Source organism: Zalophus californianus, chromosome 8, assembly GCF_009762305.2.
Source record: "Zalophus californianus isolate mZalCal1 chromosome 8, mZalCal1.pri.v2, whole genome shotgun sequence".
NCBI lineage: Eukaryota > Metazoa > Chordata > Mammalia > Carnivora > Otariidae > Zalophus > Zalophus californianus.
The window spans coordinates 22,190,626-22,213,748 of record NC_045602.1 but is presented as its reverse complement, the minus strand read 5'-3'; the positions used below and the strand labels follow the sequence as shown (position 1 = coordinate 22,213,748).

Here is a 23,123-nt window from a genome sequence, read left to right as displayed (position 1 = left end):
GTCCCACGGTTTGGGTTTTGATTCCGGGAGGATCCGCCCTATTTCCGACGCCCACCTCCGGGGGTGGGGTGCAGGGAGCCCGAGTTAGGGAGGCACCGGTCAGATCACAGGCAGGATCCTTCCACTTGGCTGCTGTGGGGCAAAAAGGCGGGCGCCGAGGAGAGGAGCACCCGGCCACCCCAGCTCTCTCCCCATTCTGCACCGCCTCTCACCCCCCTCTCTGCTGCCGGGGCCAGGGAGGGGACCCTGAGGGCAGGGCTCAAAGGAAGCACCTGGCTGGGCCGAGCCGGGAAGCGGAGGGTGGGCAGCAACGCGGGGGGCCAGGGCAGGAAAGGGGGTCGGAGTCTAGGGGTCGGGCCGAGCCTCTCACCCCGCCACTCCGCCGCACCCTCGCCCGCCGCTGGGCTCTGGGGAGGCGGCCACGGGTCAGCTGGGTCCCCCGCCGCGCCAGCTGCGGCCAGCTGCCTCCCGCCGGCCCTAGGCGCGCGTCCGCGGCTCACCCGCCCCCTACGGGGGGCCGTCCCTCCGCAGCACCCCCCCGAGACCCCGCCCCTTACGATGCGCCGCGGGGAGCAGGCGAGACGGCGGGGCTAGAGAGCCCGTTCCGACCGAGCGGCAGGCCGGAAGTGCCTGGTTTGGGCTTGCGCTCGCGCTACCAACTTCCGGGCCGGGACTCCTACCTTCAGCTAGTACGCAGACCGCATCGCGGGGAGCCCAGCTGATCAGGTGAGAGGCACGCAAGCGGGCTCCACGGCGCTTCGGCGGTGGCTGGTCCTGGGGGCGAGGACGGGTCTCGGCCTGGGCGAGGAGTGCGCGGGCCTCGGGCTCAGTCCTTCCTCTTCTCCGCAGGATGATCACAGACGTCCAGCTCGCCATCTTCGCCAACATGCTGGGCGTGTCGCTCTTCCTGCTTGTCGTTCTCTATCACTACGTGGCCGTCAACAATCCCAAGAAGCAGGAATGAAAGTGGCGCTTTCTCCGCCCCAGGTAACGGTCCGGGGCTTAGCGCCCAGCCCCCGGAGAGTGGAGTGGCGAGGCCGCGCCAGGGCCTGCAGGGTTCGAAACTTAGAATCAGAAAGTGTCGGGCCAAGCATGATACAGTCCAGAACTGAGCCCCTTTATCTGCACACAGTAGGGAGAGCCTTGCAGTGCCCTGCCCTCTCCCCGTTAAACTGCTCCCTGCTAGAATGGGGGTGAGTTTCCTAATCTTCCTCAGCCCCCGTCTTCATGGTACCTCCATGCCCAAGTTGCGGGTTTGGCTACAAGGAGGCACTGACACCGGTAGGAATAAAGGCGCTGAGGATGCCATCCAAGTATGAGGATTTGGGCTCTTCACTTAAGTAGTTCTCACTTCTCTAAGGTTGTTTGGGCTGAATTTGTTCCTGTGTGTGTGTGCGTGGTTGTAAAGATGTAGAATTCTATTTCCGTGTTCTGGGGCAAGGGGCACTGAGTTAGCGGTTGGCTACTGGAGACCCAAGTCCTACGGAAAGGTGGGGTGTGGGGGAACCTTAAGTGTGGGTCAAAAATGTAAAGGGGGGACAGGCTGGATGGGAGTTGATGCCTGAAAGATTTCCCCAGAGGAAAGCTGCAGCATTTTCCTTACCTTGGGTCTTTCCCCCTCTTTTCTAGGGTTCCAGGACATAGTCTGAGGCAAGATGGAGGGTATGAGGGGCCTTCACACTTCACTTCATCCCTCTACCCATCACAGCATACAAAGCAACTACACCTGGATTTTTCCAAACAACTTTTATTTCCTCAAAGTCTTCCTTAACCCTATGGAACAAGAAGCTGTTACTGAGTAGGGCCCAGTATAGGGGTTTCTTTTCTACTCCCCCCAATATAAAAATATAGATATATTTCTTTGTGGTCCCAAAATCTTGTGCTGTGGAGGGAGGGATGGGGTAGCAGGTTCCTGCTTTGTCCTGTCTCAAGGTGATGCTCTGCGATGCCTCAGAAGAGTGTGGCTGGCATTCCAAGGAATTATGGTTGTCACATGGAATCAACAGCTGAGGGAGGGGACTAGCACATTCCCCACTGTGTTCCCATCTTGGGACTGTATACCGGGCATGAAGGTTGAGGCATCAGACCCGGGGAGAGACAGTGAGTGGGGGAGATTTAGGGACAAAACAAACCTCAGGTTGGCCCAAGGGCCCCCCGCTGTAACAAATCCGGGACTGGGAATCAGACAGACTACAAGAAATAGGAGAAAAGGCAGGGGCAGAGTGGGGCCGTGGGGGCCCGGCCTGAGGCAGCCTGCAACAGAGAAGAGAGAGGAATCAGGGTTGTGAAAACTCTGCCCCTCTTCTGGTCTGTTTGCCAGGGGCTGGGAGATGAGAAGGCGAGATGGTAAGAATAGAGGGGTTGAGCATTGCACAGTGGGCTGATGCTGGAACGAGCCAGCTCCTAGGCCTTAGGCCCTAACAAGAAGTTGTTTTCTTGTCTGTTTGGAGGGAAGATTGAGGCCATGATGGGAAAAAATTCAGGGACAAGATTCTTAATGAAAGTACCTTTAGTCTTTTGGGAGTCAGAGGGAGTAGGGAAGGAAGAAAATGGTCCTGAACGGCAGAAATGAGAATGAAGGGATAGAAGTGAGGTGGGGTCAGGGACTGGACCCGGGTGCTCACCCTGGTGCAGAGTGGGGTCCCGGCTCCGGCTCACTGCTCTCCCTTGTCCGGGGTATAGGGGATGTGGGGCCGGAAGAGCCGCTCATCCCTCTGCGAGTCGGCGGTGAGCCCCGGCCCAACCTGGGCCTAGCCTGTATGGATACGGGGTGGGCTAAGAGGCTGGATTCTTCCATGAACTGTTTTGCTTCTGGGTTTGCTTCTAGAGTTTCCATGCGTAAGAATGTAGTATAGGGGTCAACATAGGTATTGGGACCTTGAATTTCTGGGCACTGTCCCTGGCTGAGAAGGTAAGGCAGGATAATAGAGAATTCTTGGGTTCAGTCTGTGACTCCAAGTCTTAATTAACTAGGGGAGGCAAAAGGATCCAGTATTTAACCTCCATGGTTGTATCATGGCTAACATCTGGCTAAATAGAGAAGCAGTGTGTGGAAAGCAGCTGGAGAATTGGGAGATCTCCCTCAGAGCCTTGTGTGCCTCAGCCCCTGCCAGAGCAGCTGTGGTTTCAACCATCCAGTTTCTGCCTATACCCAGCTTCAGCCAACTTAGCATGGGGACCGGACTGAACTGGAGTTGGTGGTACAGCTGTTCTTAGGAGCAGCAACCAGATGTGTTACCTGGGGAATCCGGGACCCCTCCTGGCGGGAACTCTCTTCGGGCAGGTCTGGGCAGAAAGAGAGGAGAAGCTAAGGGCAGGGGCCGGCAAAGCCAAAGCTAGCAGGCTGAGGTTGGGGTATATCTGGCAGGGACATGGGTTGGAAGCAAGCAAGAAACCTGGCTGAAGGGACTGGGGGCACTGGACAGACGGAGGCACTCAGGTACCAGAGTAGCTTTCTGATACGGTTGAGGGGAGAGGCTGAAAGCAGTACTGAGCATTCTCCCTCCCACTGCCGAGATGAACAATGCCTTGCTGGGCTCTGCCAGGGTTGTTTCGCTGGGGGCTGGGGAAGACCCAAAAATGTTACCTGCAACCGTGTCCTGATACAGGGGATTCGAGGTCCTAGCAGCCCTTTCCCAATCACCATGACAGCCTCTGGCTTGTCCCCTGAGGACAGGAGTGAGCAGCTGCTCCCTAGGAAACGAAGGAAACATATCAGGGTAGGAGACCACAGAGAAGCGGGGGTAGCTTCCTTTAGATCAGGGTTTTCTCAGGATTGGCAATATTTCATTTTGGGCTGGATAATTCTTTGTTATGGGGGGCTGTCTTGTGCATTGTAGAATGTTAAGCAGCATTCCTGGCCTCTACCCACTGGGTAGCATTTCTTCTTCCCCTGCCCCGCTTCCACTGTAACAACCAGAAATGTCGTCAGACCTTGCCGCGTGTTCCCTAGTGGGCAGAATGGCCCCTGGTTGAAAAGCACGGCATGCTCTAGTCTGGTCCAAGGGCTGGAGGGGCAGCTTGGATCTTGAATCACAGCCCATCAAGCCGAGCCACTCTGAATTTATAGAGCTAAGAGCCTGTCCCATTCAAATGAGTAAGTGTTTAAGGATCAAGTAAGTACCCAAGACTGGTGGATTGTGGGCTACCCATTGAAGACAGTTGACAGGTTGGGAGTTACAGGCTCTGAGCGAGTTACAAGGTGTTGGGCTGGAGTCTTAGGACTCTTTCTCATCCAGTCCTTTACAGAGCTGGGGGTATAACTTAAAAGGAGAGCAGGTGGCCTAGGTTTTCTGTGGATGATGGGGTTACACAGCATTTGCTGCCGATGACTGGTGAAAGACCTATGTCTTTTTCATTCTTCAGTTTTGTCTAAGCTGGAGTCAGGAAGCTCAAAGTAGCAGGTACTCGGGTTGTTAAGTTTTAAAAATGAGGATTAAGTGAGGTAATGTGCTTAGAGCAGTGCCTGCCACATAGTAGACACTCAAGAGATGGTAACTCTTATTTTATTATACAAAGACAATTTCCAGCTTCCTGTACAAGGGCATAGGTGCTTTAGGAGTTTAGGGTAATCCAGGAGGGTAACTGATAATCCCTGCTGTGCAGAGGGCTGCATGACATCAAGTCAAGAAAGAAGTCCAGGTCAGGTGGCAAGGGAGCTGAAGGGACTGGTTTAAGCCTAGCAGGGAGCCTGGTCTATACCCTCGGTGGTAGGGAAGGAAGGAGGCTGGCCCACCCAGATCTTGCTGGCCATGGGTACAGACCTGATATGCTGAGTGAGCTGGGCAGCAGACAGGAGCCCATGCTGGGTGAGGAGGCCGGGCTAGAACTAGCAGGATTTAGGGACGGGGCCAGGATGCTTGAAGTAGGGCGATGGGTCAGTGGCTGCTGCCGCCGTCTCCTGTCCTGGCTTCGGGGCTCTGAGTGGAAGGGACACAGGAGAGAAAGGGGCAAATAAGCGAGGCCCTGGTGCTCCACTGTCCTTCTGGCGCCCCCTGCTCAGGAGGTGCCGGCTCTCAGGCGTGTTATCACACCAGCACCCCTCTTCAGAAGCAAATCTCAGATGGGTAGAAGGACCTCTGACATTTATTCCAGTTATCCAGGCCACAGCCAGCCCTCATCCACCTCTCCGTGGCTAACCAGCCTACTCACTCACCAGTTCATTTCTGAACAGTTCAGTTCTCTTCTGGCAGAGAAGTGACTGAGCTTGGCTTCTGAAACATGGCTCCCCTAGGTTTTCCTACCTCTAACTGCCCCTTCTTCGTCTGCTCTTCCTTGCCCCCAAATACCAGTGCTCACCCCCCCCCCCCAATTCTACTCTTGGTCCCCTCCTGCTCTGTATACTCTAAACTCTCAAGCTGCTCGCTGGCCCTTTCCCTGGGATTGCAGGTCAGTGGTCCACTGGCATCTCTACCTGCTAGTCTCTCGTGACCTCAGCAAAACTTATTTTCTCCCATCCTTCCTTTTGTTCTTATCTTGGTGAAAAATGGGCTGGAAACGTTGTTTCATCTTTTGACTCCTTGCTTACATTTTGATTCATGTTTAACCAAATCTGGCAAACACTGCCGCTGCCTTCACTGGGATTCCTTCTTCATTCTCCCTTGCCTTGGCCCATGTCCAGATACAGGTCTTTGTCTCTCTCATCAGGCTTTTGGGGAAAAACAAAAACAAAAACAAAAAACAAAACAAAAAACAAAAAAACGCCCTGCTGGTTGCCCTAGCTTGAATCCCTTCCCTTTTAACAAGTGGTCTTTCACACTGGCGCCAGAAGTTATTCCAAAGCCTAGACCTGATCAAAAAATTATTTGGTTCAGGCCAGGGGGGGATACTGAAGGTCTTTTAAAGGATAAAGTCTCAACCTTTCAACATGGCCTTCAGAGCTCCACCCGCTGTGGTTCCAGGCTACCCACCCTTCGTAGGGTGCTGACTTGACCCTTCATACCCTTTACTGTTGCCCCTGTGGCTGCTAGCCCAATGGTTCTTCTGCAGCGTCTGTTTCCTCTTCTAGTCAAACTTTACAAGCCCCATCTCAAATGTCACCTCGGTGAAGCCTCCTTGACCATCACAGGTAGAATTAACTGTTTCCCTTCGTTGTCTTTTATTCACCTGGCTAGTAATTGTTTATGGGTTTTGTCTCCTTAATGAAATAAGTTAGTACATGTAAAGTACTTATGATAGTGCCTGGCACACAGTACTCAATAAATCTTAACTAGTGTTCTACTTGAAACTTGAATCTCTTGAAGATAGAGACTTTGTCTTTTCCAGTCTACATATCCCAATGCCTACAAAATTCTGCCTAGAAAACCAGAGACTTTAGTAAAGGTTTCGTTTTCCTGAATAGCAGACACCCACTATAGACACGGGCTGCCTCAGTAATCTCTCTGAGCCTAAGGACACAGGCTTATGCCCTGTGTGGCAGCTCTCTCTGGTCCACTCCTTGTGGTTAAAGCGTCACTGCTACAAGTTCTGAGAGCAGATGTGGCTGGATTGGGTAGGGAGGCTTTTGGGTTTGGCAGGTCCTTCCACATCACAGAGGGACAGGAGGTGCCAAAATGCTCTCAGACCAAATGGGCTATTAACATTCATGGAGCTGAATTCAGTGGCGGTCACAGGATGCCAGTTGGCCCCTGACAAAGCAACGCGTATTAGATGGAAAACACATCTAATTCAGGATGTAGGTGACAATAACTTGTCCAGCTATACTCAGCAGTAGCTAGCAGTGACAAGGCTACCTTTGGAAGTCCCAAACCAGATTTTTAAAAACTGATACTTATGTGAATAAGGAATAGAAAAAAGGGAGAGATTTCAGGACAGAAACTACTTTAGCTTTGAGAAGTTTGTTGAGAGGCTGGGTACCAGCTATAGCCAAGAGTCAAAAATTACCAGACCTGTCAACTATGCGTCAATAATAAACAACAGACCGTAGGGTGCCAATAAGAGGTGACACAGCAGTGAAAGACAGCAGAAGTCAGAGACTCATGGCCATGGTCAAATAACCTGAAATGTTACCCACCACCAATGACTTAAGAAATACTGCAGAACCCAGACCTGGGTAATTCTTCAGTAAAACAACGGTATCAGGATGATGTCCAAATGACAGTGCATAATAGGCAGAAATGAACCTGAACTTGATGAAGGATGGATCTGAGGAATACCTCTATACAGGGGTATGCTGAAATCATGTTAAAGGATGAAGCCTCACCTATCCCAGGAAAGGTAAGAAAGAGCAGGTAAGAAAGCAAATGAAAACCTTTGGGACATTTGTAGGTTGTAGCAAGAACGGAGAAACACTCCGGAAGGTATGAAGTAAAACAGGCATTTGGTGTAAAGACTATCAGTGTGAATGTAGGTGTTCTGGGAAGGATACCACGGATACAACTCCAGAATCCTGCCCTTAATGAGAGTTTAAGGATGGGAGGCCAGTCTGGTTTAGGAGAGAGGCCTGACATGGAAAGGATAAAACATTTAAAGATTGCATTTTAACTCAGTCTTAAAACCTGGCCAGGCCTGCCTCTGGACTTGGCAGTGTGAGCGCACAACCCAATTTCTCATGTTTTGACTTCTGGCCCCTGGTATAATCAGGCCTTCTAAGTCCCCACTGAGACGATTTAAGGGAGGAGCCCCAAGTACTTCTTGGTTCTAAACTCTAGAGTCAGTGGCTTAAGGCTGAGTGCAGAGTGATACGTGAATCAGCTTTGCTTCCAGAGGTTGTGAGACTGTATTCTTATGGTAATCAGCCAGAAATTCCACTTTGGGAGTGGGAGGATAACCCTGGGGCACGGTCTGAGGTAGAGGTGGACTGCCCTCCCCAGTGCAGGAGTTAGGTCTCACCGCTTCCAGGTCTGGCATCATGCCCCCCCCCCCCGAGACCTCTTTGGAACTGCCCCTCCGTGTAGCGCCCTAGATCTGAGTCACTGGCACGGCCGTGGGCCTCACCGATGCCCTCTGGAGCGAGGTGGGGGAGGGTGAGACCAGCTTTTATTTGGCTTCCCACTTCCTGCCTTTTATTCCTTCAACACGTTATTTGCTGGTCATTTAATCAGTGCTAGGCGCTAAGGGAATAAATGGATGTGTCAGGAGACGTCCTGCCCTCAGATAAGCTTTCATCTGCCCTTCACCACGAAACTGGTTTGCAGCAGAAAAAGTAGAAGCAGGATGGTGCTGGAGGCGTTCTTTCTGTCCTCTGACTCGCTTGTCAGAGGCGCCTCCACTTGCCGTGGGGCTTGGCCTGCTCTGCCAGGACCGCCCGTCTGCTGAGCCACGGCGCAGCAGAGGCCAGGAAAGAATTCTAGTAGCCACAGGCAGAAGGGCCGGAGCTGGAAGGGAGGACTGGGCAGCGGAAGGGTGCCAGCTGACTGCCTCCACTTTGACCTTGCCTCTTTTACCCCAGGGGCCTGCCAGATGGGCCAGGTTGTTCTTGAGAGGGACTTGCCTGGATCCAGGGCCAGGACTAGGAGGAACCACCTAGGGTGCACCATGTGAGAAGGCCTTGGCCTGACCCTGAGTCCTGGGTGCCCCGCTGGCCTCACCTTAGTCCTGTGCCCTGCAGGACTGACCGGAAAAGCCGGTTGACTTATCCACTCTCTCCCCAGCAGGCCTGCCTTCGAGCTCTGCTTGCACCTCCTTCTGCACCAGTATCTTGCAGGCTTTCAGCTTTCCTGACTCAGTCGTGGACTAGCTATTCCCATGGCCTCGCCTTCCTCGGCTCGGCGAGCGCTTCTGCGCCTGCTGGATTGGAGCTTGCCCGCAGAGCAGGGAAGGTGCTGCTCAGGACCTCCTTTGCAGCTGGGGGAACTAGGTAAGCTAGCTGGCGCTGCGGTCAGAGGGTGGTGGGGGTCAGGGCTTCCTTGGAGGCTCTTGCAGCCTTCTGTCCCAGGGACATTCCCGTTCATCCCCGAGTTGCCTGACACGTTGGCCTTCTAAAATGCCACACCCTCCAGCCTTGAGGATGGAACCTGCCAGACTAGTTCCCTGAACCTCTGCTTTAAGCTTCTAGCTGGCTGCCTAGATCTCTTCTGAAGTTTTCTGGATAGCACAATCTCATGCTATGTTTTAGCCAATAAAGGGTAGTTGTAAATTAAATGTATAGTTAAGTGTGATATGACTTTTATACATTAGTGGAAAATTTCTCATAAATTTCCAAGTCAGAAAAAAATCCTTTGTTAAATCACAGTCTCAGTTTTGGGTTTGGCCAGTATAGCTGCTTTATAGTTCGGTCTCAGAGATATGGGAGTTGTGTTCTTCCTATCTTGGAAGACAGAGTATGCCTGGATGTGGCAGGGGCCAAAGAGCCAGATGTGTGGAGCCAGGAAATAGCACAAAGCTACAGGCCAGATCAACTGGACAAAGTTGTTTCTCCGAGGGTTGGTTGAAGAAGCCCAGTCCAGATACCACAGTCTGCACTGCAGGTCCCTATCCTAAGCCAGGCCTAGTCTCCTATCCTGGAGTCCTATCAGGGATTTTAGGAGATGAAGCAGCAAAAATTGTAGCACTGGAGTCAAGATTCCAGCACTCTGACCTTTTCACCTCCTTAGAGTATTCCTGTTTGGTCTCATTAGTAACCCCTTTCTCAACCTTCTATGACTTTAGACACATAGTTTCTCAGGTCTTACAAATATTGACGCAAGTCCCCAGGTGTCTCTTACTCTTTTTTTCTGCTTTGAGTTCATTCCCCTGGGGGGACATCGATTCTCACTTGTTTTACCTGCATGTGTGGATGACGCCTAGATCCAACCTTGTTGTCACCTTTTCTACAGGCTGGCTCTTTTTTCTGCCTGCAGGACACCTCCATATAGTTAGCCCACGACATCCAGGCATGTCTAGAATAAATAAACTCAACACCTTTTCTCCCAAACAATGTCTTAATATCACCATGACTCTTTCCTTTGGCTGATAGCCTTGAAACTCTTAGTTTGCCCTTCTTCCACCATCACTGAACCCTGCCACCTCTGTTTCTGATACATATAGTCATCTCTCCCTTCTGGACCCTGGTACAGCCATTAGCCATCTCATGGATAAACTACAGCGAGGATTCCCCTCCCCCTGCCTGCCCAATCCACACAGTTCACAGGCTGCTCTTCCATATGTGTTTTGTTCTCATCATTCTCTGAAGCACACAATCGTTGCTGTGTCTCAGTTAACTCATAATCTTTGTTTTCAAGACATTTCAACTTCTTCCTCCTGCCTCTCTTCACCTAATTTCGGTGCCGAAGGGCTTGGCCCTTTGAGCCAGCTGGGTATGTTTGCTTCTTGTCCTCTCTACGCAGCAGTGCTGGTCCTGGCTACCATTCTCATCTCTGGAATGTTTTTATCAGGCCATATACTAGCATCCATTCTTCAAAACCATTTCTCAACTGAGCATTCTTTGGCTAATTACTCTTGAGTTTATCTACGACAGTGGCTCCCCAAGTCCCCTGTGTTTATAATGAGTGTGTGCTTTTTATGTTCTGTTGACTGACTGTTTTAGGTCTGTTTCCTGTAAGGAAATCCTTAGTACTGAATATGCACATTTTCTCTTAATTATCTGGGGGAAGTAGCAGACACAGAATACATGTCCCTCACTGAAGGGGCTTCATACAGCACTCTGCATTGGGGTGGAGGTGGGGATGATAATAAAATACTGATTTGAAACTGCCTAGAATCCTCCAGGGAGGACATGGACCTAGAGAGGACTCTTTCCTATTTCTCTTTTGTAGTCAGGGGAGGGGGATCTAGGACGCTGACATTCCTTCCCAGGAACTATGAGTGAAGAGGTATGAGAGGCTGACAAGAAAGAAAGAGAGAAAGAAAAAGAGAGAGAGAAAGAAAAGTAAAGAAAAAAAGGGAAAAGAAATTAGAGGAAGTTTGAATAGTAAGAAGCTTGAATAACGCTACCACGAATAGCTGTGAGATCCTGGACAAGTCCCCCTTCCACAGCCTCCGTTTTCTCACCAGAGAAATGGAAACACCATCCACCCCACAGGTCCCTGTGAGGATCAAATGAAATGTATATGCGATTCTGTTTTGTTCACTGTTTAATGCTATTTAAATACACAGCGTTAGTATTACTTTAATACTGTCCTTCAAACACAGTATACAAAAGCATCCTGTCCCAGTGATGGGAGAATCCCAAAGAATGGGGCTTGGAACGTACGCAGGGTAAGTGCGTTGCTTATCAGGGAGAAAAGGTCCTACTGGTCAAAGCTGCTGTCTCCCGTGTGCTGCTCTACCCAGTGCAGGCAGATTCCCACAGCCCAGTGCGAGCTTCTGGTCTGTCCCGGGGAAGCGCTAAGCAGGACGAGTGCAGCCTGAAGACCTGCAGAACTCTTAGCTCCAGCTAACAAGCCTCCATGCTCTGGCAGGATTTCTCCAGCCCCGAGGCCACAAACAATACTGATCTGGGGGTTAGTGTATTTCTAGAAGTGGTACCACAGCAGTCTCTCCCCACTGAAGTCTGAGTCACTCCCAAGGAATGGCTCCATAGCCCGCCTCTTCTTTTTCCCTAAAGGCCCATCTGTTTCTGTTACACATTTGAACCCAGAATCTCTCATCAGGCAGGGTCTCCTCAAGCCCAGCCTAGGGGTACTGATGCCCCGTTGAGCAGCCGTGGCCACTGCCGGAAGAGGCCAGACTGCTGCTTAGTAAGCCTCAACCAGAAGCTGTCTGTAGTTCTTCCATTTTTCGTTGTAAGAGTTGGAATCCTTCTGATACCACTTTCTGAACAGGCTCTGAAGCCAGGGACAGTGTCATCCCACAGAGACCTCGGCTAGGGGTCTCCGGCTCTACGGTGCTGCAGCTTGCGTCGTGAGGACATTTCCTTACACTGCTCCCGACAAGACAGACTGACGCCGGCCCTGCTGCGGAGCCTCCGCATTTCAGTGTGGCCCTGCTTCAGCTCGGGTTTTGGCCTTGGAAAGCCCCCTGCTTCCCAGCATGTGCTGAAGCCCCGGTGCCCAGGTCCCCTGCCCGGGCCACACACACTACTGCTCTGGAGCTCGTGGCGCAGGGAACACCAAGGTCGCAGGAGAGGCTGCAGATGCTGCTATAAACTAATTTTATTGATTGACCCCTTGGTCCCAGCCAAGTGTGTATCTTCAAGCTCTCACTTCCCCCAGCAATGCCCCAAACAACTGAACAGCTGTTGCAGGGGCTCCCAGACCGGCTTACCTCTGACAGGGCCCAGCACCCGGTGGCTGCCCTTTGGAGTGCTAGAGCCCAGGCCTGGCAGCCCGGTAGGCCGGCTGCTGTGAAAAGGAAAGCTGGGGGAGTTCTTCATCTGTGGGGAGTTCTGGCTGCTGCCGCTGCCCCCAGCACTCGTGCCAGTGCTAAAGCTGCGCGCCCGGCTCAAGGGATTTTCAGAGCAGGAAGCAGGCAAGCCGCTGCAAAAAAGCAGAGGCCGGTTAACCCCGGGCCAGGGAGGCTGTGTCCCAAGGCTGTCCCCAGGGTCTGATGCTCAGTAAAGCAGCGCCAGGGGTACAGGCACACGGACTTGTTGCAAGAGAGAAGGGAGGAGTTTGCATCCACGGACAAGGTGTCCGACCCGGGGCATACCGGCTGATCTTGGAATGCCTACGCTCACACATAGCTGCTCTCGCGGAAAGCACCCGAAGAGCTATAGGGCTGTCTCTGGCAGCTTTAACCCTCAGTGAATTCCCCGCTTATTCCCTCGTGCTGGCCCTTGGACCCCCGCGTTGTTCCCAACCACTGGAAGCCAAGACCTTGCTCCCACCACCACTGCAATTATATTTAATTTTGTGCAGGGCTCTGAGTAGGGAATCCCCTGGCCTGGTTTTCAGATGCCTAGGAAGTATATAGCTCCAGGTAAAAGGGAAGAGGACCCCATTTCCAAAAAATGCATTAATCTTACCAATTTTAATTTACTCTGAAAATATCCACCATGTGATCCTTCTGAGTAGGGAAGGAACACAAATTCCTTGGCACTTCCTGCTCTAGAGTCCTGTTCCACTTTCCTACCGTTTCCTCTCTCCACCCTGTGGGTCTTACCTGTTACTTTTGGGTGGAGTTCGAGAGCCTCTCTTCTTGTTGACACCCACGTTCACAATGCTGCTCAGGCCTCGGCTGCTGCGCACATGTTTTAGCATCCAGGCGCGGAGGTTCGTGAGGCTGCTGTGCTCTGATAGTACAATCCGGGGCCATGGATTGCATTCTGCCATGTCCAGAGCTGCAATGGCCATAGCTCGTCCCACCTGCGGGGTAGCCCAATTTGGCTCAGCATCTGGGACTTCCAACCCAGGCTGCTGTGTTGGGGTACCCTGCAGAGCACAGCGGCAGGGGAGGCCAGGCCTCACATTTTCTCAGTGGGTGCCCCAAATTTTGTGCCAGGGTTGTTTATCTCAGCAGATTTAAAGCTGTTTCCTAGACCGTTGCTCAGTTGGGGGCCCGCATCCTTTATGGGCAAGAGCAGGTGTGCTTTCTGGCTGGCACCAGGAAGGAATTCTAGCAGAAGGCGCCTCGAGCTCTTCAATAACCTGCTAGCTCTTTCTACTTCTCTTGCCCTAGGGGCCCAGAGGTCATCAAGACCAGTGTATGTAGAGGCGATGCTTTCAAGCCCAGGCGGGAATAAACCCAGCAGGAGGAGGAAGATGAGCTCAGAGGCAAAGACCCTGACTCAGATGTGCCGGGGAGTCTCCGTGGTACGGGGTTAGAAATAGCGCCTGTTCACCCTCTCAATACCATGACAGTCAAGGCCTGCCCCTGACGTGAGCTGAGGAATAGAACTCCCGGGTGAGATGGTGACAGTGGTGAGCCTCTCTTCAAGGGACCCGAGTCAGGCCGCATGAGCGAAGGCCCTTCCAGATTTGGAAGTTCCCCCTTGCCCCACGTACCCCGTGCCTCCATACCTGCTCGAAGAGCTCCACAGTGTATCTGGAGGGGAAGGCTGGCGGGGGAGGGGGGCTGGCACGCCCGTTGTCATGGCAGGCGGCAGGGATGCTGTTCACCGAGCGCCCAGTGTTGTAGTTGCATTCCAGTGTGTAGCTAAGACACAGAGACCTTTATCAGTGTCCTGCCTGGACAGAATCAGGACAGAACCATGGGGGACAGCCTCGGTGGTCTAAGAACTAATCACTTGGAACAAAGTGCTAATAAGACCTAGCCTCGGCACAGTCTGGCATACCCAGGAAGTCCCCAAAAGACAGAGTCCTGGACCAAAGACAGTGATGCTAATGATAAGCCTGTCTTTAGAGAAGGCTTGGGCTGTCCCCTGCTCCTCAGACAGCCTAGACTGGGTGGTGGTTTCCTGAAGGTACTTCGTCAGCTACGCCCCAGTTTCTAGCCAACCTGTGGATTATCCCTGAGGCTTTGTAGATTGCAACCCGACCGCTTCCCTCCTTCGACTGGCCGTCCCTGCGGTCTCGGGCGTACATGTTCTTCTCCGAGAAATTGCAGCCCTGGAAGTCGAAGTGTGCGGAGTTCAAGGAGATGAGCTTTGGATACAGCATATTTTCCACCTGTTTGGGGGAGGGAAAAGGCAACTCAGGAGAGACAGACAGAAGGGAGGAACGGGCGGGCAAAGAAGAGATGGCAAACGGGGCTGTGGGACTAAACCCACGGCAGATACCATTACAACCATCAGCAGTAGGCAGCATTCTGGAATTCTCACCATATGCCTGATATGATTTCCAGGTGTTGGAAAGGTACAAATCCGCCTCTTTTTAAGCTCTTAGCTTCTTCTCTCCAATAATGCAAACTTGTCCTTTCCCCCTGGATTCCCAAACTACAATAAAGACCTTCGTTCAAAGGTCATGATGTAATGACCGAGACAAAGCCCCAGTGCCAACCCTTCTCGACTCTTTGAAGTTTGTCTGGAGGTAGACTATCTCTTGCAGCCACAGGCCTTCTGGCCAAAAGGCCACCTTCCCTCTGTCTGTGGCCTAAGCTTTATCTCCTGACCTGCCACAGCCCCCACACTCCCATGACACCCCGGGGCTCCCTACCTGGGTGCTCTCGTCACTGAAGCTGTTGCCATACATGAAGCAGCCCCTTTTGGAAGCATGTCCGTGCAAGTCCACGTAGTAAGCGACACCACTCTCTTTAGGGGGGATGGTGTCGGGGGCTGGCTGCTCAGCCTCAGCGGACTGTTGGGGCATAATCCACACACTGCTGGGCTTCTGTTCTGCTGGCTTGGTCTGCGTCCAGGCTTCAGGGTTGTCCCCATCAGATGCATGCCCGAGGTGAGCTTCATTTTGGAGATTGTTGGCTTTCTCGAGGTCGGAAAGGGGAGCATCTGGAGGGAGCCGGGGACTGTGCTGGTGCTCAGAGGGACTCTGGGAGTTCAGACGGGAGTGCACGTGGTGGTAGAGAAGCACGGCTTTGGCCCCGTAGATGGCTGGGTGCAGGGCCGCGTCAGGCCTCAGGTACTGACGGTTCAGATTCACTCCACGTGAGTCTGTGCTGTAGGAGGACAGGGACTGAAGCGGGCTCAAGAGGGCTGGGCCAGTGGGGGAGACGTGAGTGTGGATGAAAGGGAGACCATGGGAGATGGACTTATAAAATGAGAGGCTCAGGCTGCATGAGGAAGGCAAGCATTGAGGACAGGCCCTCTCCCTGATCTTCTGTCACCCCTACCACAGACCTAAGCACAGCTTCCTGCACCCAGTGGAACCTGCAGTTATTCTAACTACTCCTTCCAGAGAGTGCCACAAGATGTGCCACCTTCTCTGGTCACTAGACAAGGAGATGGGCTTGCCCTTGTTCGGGTGCAAGAGGACTGTTATACAGGAGAAGTTAAAGGAGAGACTGATAGTGTCTAACTGAGATGGAGGACACGAGGGGGACTGGGAGCAATCCTCACAGGCTGGGGAGGCTTCTTACCGGTAGTGGCCCCGGACCACACCATCGGGGTTCAACATGGGAATCAGCTTAAAGACAAAGAGGCGACGCAGGGTTTGGGCCCGGGGGTCATCAGGTCGAAGGATGAAGTCCAGAAAGCCATTGAAGACAAAACTAGATGGAGTCTCCCCCGGGTGTACCCTACTGCTTAAGAAGAATATCTGAGGTGGAGAGGAGAGCGGTCATTAGGCCAGTCACGCTATAGGTCCACTCTAACAGGATATGAGGCGGGGGGTGGGCAGGAGTAGCCACTGGATTTCCAGCTGGCTGAGTCTGCAAGCGGAGTGGGAGCAGCCACGCTTGCCTCCCAGTGCAGGCTAAGGCGGTGGCCAGGATGCTCAGAGAGAACGTGGCCTTAAGCTGTCAGCAGGGCCTGGGGCTAAGGAAAGGCCCAGGTACTATCTTTCGGCCATATTCCCACTCACCCTCTTGCCCGTGAAACAGAATGGTCGGGGGGTGCCGGTATCAGGAAATAGCTGCTCTAGACGGGGCTCTCGATCTTCTCGAAGCCCATGGCAGGAAGTGATGGTTAGCAGATCTACACGAAGTCCATCCAGAGAATAGCAAAGGATCTCCCGGTGGTAGTAGATGGTATCCAGGGGACTGTGGGGACAGAAATCATTAAGCCAGGAGAATCCCCTAAAGTCCTAACAAGAGGTGAGCCTCATCACCAGCCTAGGATTTGTAGGATCTGGTCTTTTACCTTAACCTTTGGGACCTTATAGTCCCTCACAATGTTAAATGAGGCTGAGGATTTGGGTGGTCTGCACTGCTAGGATGCAGAGTACAGGACAGGGTGAACTTACTGTTTTCTCCCCAGTTTATGGCTCCCTAGGATAGATGACTTTGTGTACACGGTTGCCCTCTGTTGGACAGAAAAAAAGGTGCGCTGGGCAATGGCAGTGCTAAGTTCTGGATACCTGATGGGAGCTGGGATATTAAGAGGCTTGAAATGGGCAGGCGGTTGAGTGGAATGTAGGTGGTGGTACAGTGAGATCAAGGTCATACACATATTTGTCAAGGTACCCAAAGTCCCACATTCTGTACAGAAAAAAGAACTGGTGACATTTATGGTTCAGGGCTCCTGGGGCAAGTTCCAGAAGTAGCAGAGGGGCTGTCTGGTCCGGGACTGTGTGGCAGGAGTAAGGATGGGGTCGGCACCTGCTATGGGTAGGGTGGTTCTCCAGAAAGCGCTGGTCTAGCTGGTTTAGCAAATCCTGGCAGTCAGTGTAGGAGAAGGGGTAGCAGAAGGCGAAGAAGGTAGTGGCCCCACGGCCCTCCACGAAACGGTGAACAAAGGATAACACAAACTGCGTCTCTGTCATCTGAGGAGGAAGAGGGGGGGCCATTGGTGTGAAAACTAAGATCCTACTGGGATCACCAGGAACTGACCCTACACCCTCAGCACAGTGACCAACTTCCCTCCCTCTGGGACTTTCCGTAGGACAGTCGGCTCCTTCTAGGCTTCCTGAGGCAGGGGCTTATCTTGGACTCCAGCTAGCACTGGAGGGAAAGCGGATACCAAAACCGGGTGTGCCGCCTGCCTGGTACTCCGTATTGAGGCTAACTCCTCTTTCCTGCCCCTCCTCTACTTTTAGTACCCCAGTCTGTCTTTCTCCTCATGGAGAACTTACCTCAAACGTGGGCCGATCTCGAATGCGTTCCCAGCGCGGCCGGGTGGGCAGTGTGCGCACAAAGGGGGCCATGCCCTGGGAATATAGCTTGCTTTGCTTATTCATGTTCATAATGTTGATCTTGATGAGTTTGCCTGGAGTTCCTCCCCGGACACTGAAGTAGAACCAGGACCTGCAGGCCAGAGGAGAAACAGGTCACTGGATACTGAGGGTTGGAGGGAGCGTATGTGGGACAGCTGGAGCAAGCGAAATTGGGAAAGGCCTATTCGGTAGGGAGGAGGCAAGGAGAGAGGAAGGGTAGTGAACTGTAAGAGAGCTGACTGAGCAGGGATTTGGGGACATGGACATCTCCTCTCTTCTCCTTCTTCCGCCCTCCACTTCTTTCCTCTTACCTGTTCCCATTTTCAAATTCTGTTTCGGCACAGTCGGGTCGGGTCCACACGTTGAACTCGTAGTCAGGGGAAGAGGCAATGCTGCTGATGGGGGCTGATGCCCCACCTGCTCCTCCTTCCCCATCGCTAGACACAGATTCCACCTTCTCCACGTGGGCTAGGTTCCCTGAATCAAAGCGAGAACTGAACAACAAGCCCCCACAGCGCAGCTCCATGGTGAGGCTGGGAAAGCATCCTCCTGCCCACTCTGGCCCTGAGAGCTGGGGAAAAATTGGGGGTGGGGAGCGTAGGAAGGAGAGGAAGAAAAATGAAAACCAAGTTTTTTGGGTATCTCCTGATAAATGAAAGCTATTCTTAGGGAGTGCCCTAAGAAGCAACAGGCTCTTTCCACCTCAGAAAAGGTAGAAGTGGCTTTCTGGCAAACACTAAGAGAAAGCAGTATTCTGTCCCCACACTAAGAGTTTATAACTGACCTAAAACGACCCCATTTTACAACAGCTTGGCTATTCCAAAATGAAGTACTCAATGGCTTAACTATGTTGAGAAATGCTAGATTCTAAACTTTTCTGCAGCCCAAAGGTTAGAGAATAACATTAGAGAAGTCAGATTTCCCACACCTAGCCCAGATAAACCCACCACAACACATGGCCATCTTGAGAGGTGGCCTTTCTGGATCTCTGGTTCCTGGATTGGCTTCCCCCTCTCCAGCAGAGCGGAGAGAAGAAAGTTCCAAGTTTAAACGGGCAGCTGCTTCTCTTCCCTCCTCTGTCCTCACAGGCATTCAGTCGGTCGCTCCCCTGAGCCCTGGAAGGGCTGGGTCTTACTTTTTTTGTTACTACCTTATGCCTATTATGAAAGAAAACTAGAGAACTGCGGCCTTTGCCAAGACAAAAGAAACTGGGCAGTAGCCACCTGCTCACCTGGAGACAGTAGCTCAATTCCAGTTAGGGCATGGGTTTGTCTGCAGCCCCCTCCCGCCCTGCAAAGCACTGGAGTCCCTGAAAAAGCTACGCTGGCAGTAGTTGTGGGTGAGGGATGGGTATCCTGAGCACCCCTAAAAAAGTGGCTGGTAGACACCCACTTGGGGGCAAGGGGTGGCTTCTCGACCCTCGACTCCGACAGACCCTCGCCTCACACTGACCGAGCTCGCCCAGGGCAGGGTGGGGTTCGGAGGCATGAAGGGGCGAGTCAGACTCACACTCGAGGAGGGACTGGGGGGTCAGAGGTGCGGCCACGGGCGTGGGGGTGGGGCCGGGGAGGCCCGGGCCGGGAGGGGGGGCGGGGCGGCATTCCAGAGGGACTCCGGGCTGAAAGGGGCTGACAAGGGGGCGGGGCCGGGGCCGGCGGGGCCCGCGCTCCACCCAGCGCCCCTCACCTCTCTCGGGGCCGGCGATCCCGCTCCCTCTCCCGCTAGCGAGGCGCCACCTCGTGCCCCGGCACCCGGGCCCTCCACCCAGGACCCAAACAAAACCCGAGCGCCGCGGTGCCGGGACCCCGCTCTGCCAGGAAACAAGAAGTCTCTCGCCTATTGGCCGCGGGTACAGCTGGCTACCCGCCCAGTAAGGCTCGCTGCCATTGGTCAGCACGCCGGGGTTCCCTCGCACGTTAGCTGGTACCTGAGCCAGTGGCGTTTGGGGGCTCGGCCGGCAGGTCGGGCCGGAGGGTTCCACCGCATCTTCTCAGAAGACGGTTAACGGCCTGCCGGTCAAGATGAGGAAAACGCAAAGTGACCAGGAAATAAACTGGAAAAGACTCACCTGTAAAATAAAAGGACAATGTGCGAAGCTAATCATTACTTACCGTACTCCTCCGTGTATTACAAAACACCTTCCTGAGTCAGCGGATCTCCCGCTATTAAGAGATCCTCTGATGCACGGGGCAAAAAAAAAAAAAAAGAGAGAAAAGCCCGAGTGGAGGATGCGGGCATCGATCCCGCTACCTCTCGCATGCTAAGCGAGCGCTCTACCATTTGAGCTAATCCCCCGCTTACTGCCATTCCTCTTCCCTTTGCCTTACAGGCTGTTCTGGGCTGGCCGCTGACCCGAGGACCGACCGTAGTTCAAGACGTTTATACAGCAGAGTACGGTGGGGGTCATGGGCAAGATTTTTTAAAGCAGGCATATAATAATCACACGCAAGTAATAGTAATACATATCTTCGCATCTAACCCACAAGAGCGCGGGATTGGATCCTGACTACGTACCGCACATTTGTTTTACCAAAGAGCTGCAGTGCTCCTGCAAATGCACAGCGGGCGTCTGAGTGAAACTTTCTCCCTACGGGATAATTGAATTAAGCGGAGGCTAAAAAGATTACACGAAGTCCCTCGAGCCGGAATCGAACCAGCGACCTAAGGATTGCCGCAGCTCACTCCACTACAGTCCTCCGCTCTACCAACTGAGCTATCGAAGGCTCCGCTCTCCCCAACACCTGCCAGTTCCTCCCTAATGCTTACCAAGGCCGCATCACTGACAGAATCTAAAGGGTTTTAAGGAAAACTGCCCCACCCCAACACTTTATAGAGGAGCTCGCCCCGCCGAGCCCCCCGCACAGAACAAAGGAAGCCGGAAACAGAAGTGCGAGCAAAGGACCCACTTCTCAACTCTGGACGAAGGAAATGCGCAATACACTTCCCTTCCATTTCCCTGCTTTTTACAAAACAAAACAAAAAACCTGGCACCTCCTCACCCCCCGTGGCTTTTATCGGATTGCGGACGCAATTTGAGATCCCGCCCGCAACCTCGGGCTGCTGGGCAGCATATTCCCAGCGCGGCTGGGACGCAGCGTGCTCCGCAGTTGCAAGGCGCAAGCCCCGTTTGCAAAGCCGAGGGTTTACTTTCGTTATTTGCTCTAATTTTCCCTTGGGTGTCTCGGGGGGCGCCAATAAAATCCTACTGCTCTCCCGACGTGAAGGACATTCATTCGGTCAGTTAACCACCGTTTGGCCAGGATCTGTTCGTTCTGGCTGGAGCATGAGAAGGCCGAACCACCGAGCTGCTAGCGGCGTGCCGGCGGCGCCCCGTCGGCCAGCACACAAACCCGGCGGTTCCGGGCCCTGAGCCGGGCCGAGCCCACTCCGCCGCCCCTGCCCCTACCCCGTCACGCCTTCGCGCCTCTTTCCAGGGGCCTGGAATGCCAGCCTCCACTCCTTTGCCCCCCCATAAGTTCCTGGGCCTTAGAAACAAACCTAATACCCCGGTGCCGGGTGAAGCCTTGCTTGGTGGTCTGGCGGGGCGGGCGTGCGGGGAGACCTGGGCCATTCCCCGCTCTGCGGCCTGTGCTACCTGGAGTCAGTCTCCCTGCGCAAATTCAGGTCGGGACATGGTTTCAGGCCCATTCGCAGCTCCGACACTTTATGGGTACTCTCAGGCTGGTGTTTAAATCCGACGTCTCTGCTGTCATTGAGCACAGCACCGCTTTGACCCTTGCGCCCACCCACAATGCAAGTGGTTGACGTCTTCCCACCAATTTCTTGGTTTAACCTCATTCTGTTGCTGCAAATGCTACCATTGTGTCCGAGAGCGTTAACTTGGGCAGTTTTCTTGGCTCGGCGTTTAGCGTGCTGGCTGGCTCTCTTTCTCGAGGGGAGGGGATGCTGGGAAACAACATATTCACTTCTGCTGACTTCTCTGTTTTTTTTAAGGAGAGATTCACATAACGTACCATTAGCCATTTTAAAGTATGAACAATTCAGTGCCACTTAGTGCATTCACAGTATGATGCAAATGATCACTTCTCTCTAGTTTTCAAACTTTTTTTTTTTTTTTAAATCGCTCTAGAAGAACATCCTGTACCCTTTAAGCCATCATTCCCCACCATGGCTTCCTCCGTACCCCGGCAACCACTAATCTGCTTTTGCTCTATCGATTTGCCTATTCTGGCAAATAAAATATGGGACTTTTTGTCTGATTTCTTTCACTTTTTTGTCTGATTTCTTTCACTTGTCATAGTGTTTTTGAAACGCATCCACCTTGTGTCATTTGTCAGCACCTCCTCCCTGTTAATGGCTGAGTAATATTCCATTGTAGCATTATATCATTTTTTTATCCATTCATCTATTGATGGGCATTTTGGCTGTTTCCACCTTTTGGCTTTCATGAATCAAAGTGCTATTAATTCGTGTAGGAGTTTCTGTGTGGATATATGTATTTATCTTGGGTGTATACCCAGGAGTGGAATTGTTGGGGTTTATGGTAATTATATGTTTAGCTCTTTGAGGAACTGCCAAACTGTTTTCCACAATGGCTGAGCCATTTTCCATCCCCACCAGCAGTGTAGGAGGGTTTCAGTTTCTCCATACCCTTGCCGACATTCTTCTGTTTTTTATTATAGCCAATATTTCAACAAATTGAGCTCAATTTAATTATAAGAATTTTCCTATGTTATTAAAAATTCTTTGAAATCGTCATTCAAATAACTATTTTCCATTTTGGTTTTACAACAATTTTATCATAATGTTCATCTTATTATTATTGGACACAGTTTACATCCAAATTTTAATTACTACTCCTACTACTACAATAAATGTTCTTGTACATAAATCTTTGCCCATATTTCTCTTCTCTAGTCTCTAGAATATATTTTCAGGAGTGGAATTACTTGGTAAAGTGGAGTTACTTGGTAAAATAGCATGGAACTTTTAAACCTTTTGATATTACCAAATTACTTCCCAGAAACATTACACTGATTCTAGTACGGCATCTACTGAGTATACAATCACTTAAAAATCTTTGGCAAAAGGAAGTGGTAACTTATTTGAAATTTGCACTTTGCCAATGAAATGGACTTTAAGTCTATTGTTCATTTGCATTTTTAAATGAATTGTCTTCTATCCATATTTTTATTGTTGTGTTTAGGCTTTTCTTGATTTGTAAGAGTTCTTTAACATTAAGGATATATATGTGATAAGCTCAGTAAGGAAATGGAGGCCTTGATCAATGCACCAACTAGACCTAACAGACATGCACGGAACCTTCCACCCAACAATAGCAAAATACACATTCCTTTCCTGCACACATGGAACATTCTCCTGGATGGCCCACATGTTAGGCTACAGAACAAGTCTCAATAAACTTAAAAAAGACTAAAATCATACAAAGTATGTTTCATGTAAACTACCTGGACTTTGGGTGATAGCAATGTGTCAGTGTAGATTCACTGATGTTGACAGTGGGGGGCTGTGTGAGTTCAGGGGGCAAGGCATATGTACTTTTTGCTCAATTTTGATGTGAACCTAAAACTCTAAAAATGTCTATTAAAAATTAATAAC

General features: G+C 51.9%; 2 protein-coding genes and 2 non-coding genes across 14 annotated transcripts; 1 reads left to right on the top strand and 3 right to left on the bottom strand.

Moving 5' to 3' along the window:
- Positions 1–92: 92 nt before the first annotated feature.
- OST4 (oligosaccharyltransferase complex subunit 4, non-catalytic) lies at positions 93–1,866 on the top strand. The gene is made up of 3 exons (XM_027620411.1): positions 93–726; positions 850–987; positions 1,630–1,866. The coding sequence occupies exon 2, from the start codon at positions 851–853 to the stop codon at positions 962–964; it is 114 nt and encodes a 37-aa protein (XP_027476212.1). The 5' UTR covers positions 93–726; position 850; the 3' UTR covers positions 965–987; positions 1,630–1,866.
- Positions 1,867–2,011: 145 nt separating this feature from the next.
- On the bottom strand, positions 2,012–21,273 carry AGBL5 (ATP/GTP binding protein like 5). 11 transcript variants are annotated; one of them, XM_027620406.1, is made up of 17 exons: positions 21,042–21,270; positions 19,471–19,611; positions 17,855–18,020; positions 17,463–17,634; positions 16,990–17,153; positions 16,254–16,431; positions 15,811–15,989; positions 14,934–15,390; positions 14,278–14,447; positions 13,839–13,974; positions 12,982–13,184; positions 12,145–12,356; positions 4,764–4,919; positions 3,587–3,693; positions 3,239–3,285; positions 2,625–2,755; positions 2,012–2,253 (listed from the first exon to the last, which is right to left on the bottom strand). In XM_027620406.1, exons 1-16 carry the CDS (start codon positions 21,112–21,114, stop codon positions 2,707–2,709), a joined length of 2,610 nt encoding a protein of 869 aa, XP_027476207.1. In that variant the 5' UTR covers positions 21,115–21,270; the 3' UTR covers positions 2,012–2,253; positions 2,625–2,706. The 11 variants fall into 11 exon arrangements, with proteins under 11 accessions (XP_027476207.1, XP_027476202.1, XP_027476200.1 ...); XM_027620401.1 differs by lacking the exon at positions 3,239–3,285 and having other exon boundaries at positions 15,811–15,857; positions 21,042–21,273; XM_027620399.1 differs by lacking the exon at positions 3,239–3,285 and having other exon boundaries at positions 21,042–21,271.
- Positions 19,766–19,838, bottom strand: TRNAA-AGC. Its single transcript has one exon. It is a non-coding gene; the product is annotated as a tRNA-Ala (tRNA).
- Positions 20,177–20,266, bottom strand: TRNAY-GUA. Its single transcript is given in 2 exon segments — positions 20,177–20,212; positions 20,230–20,266. It is a non-coding gene; the product is annotated as a tRNA-Tyr (tRNA).
- Positions 21,274–23,123: the final 1,850 nt, after the last annotated feature.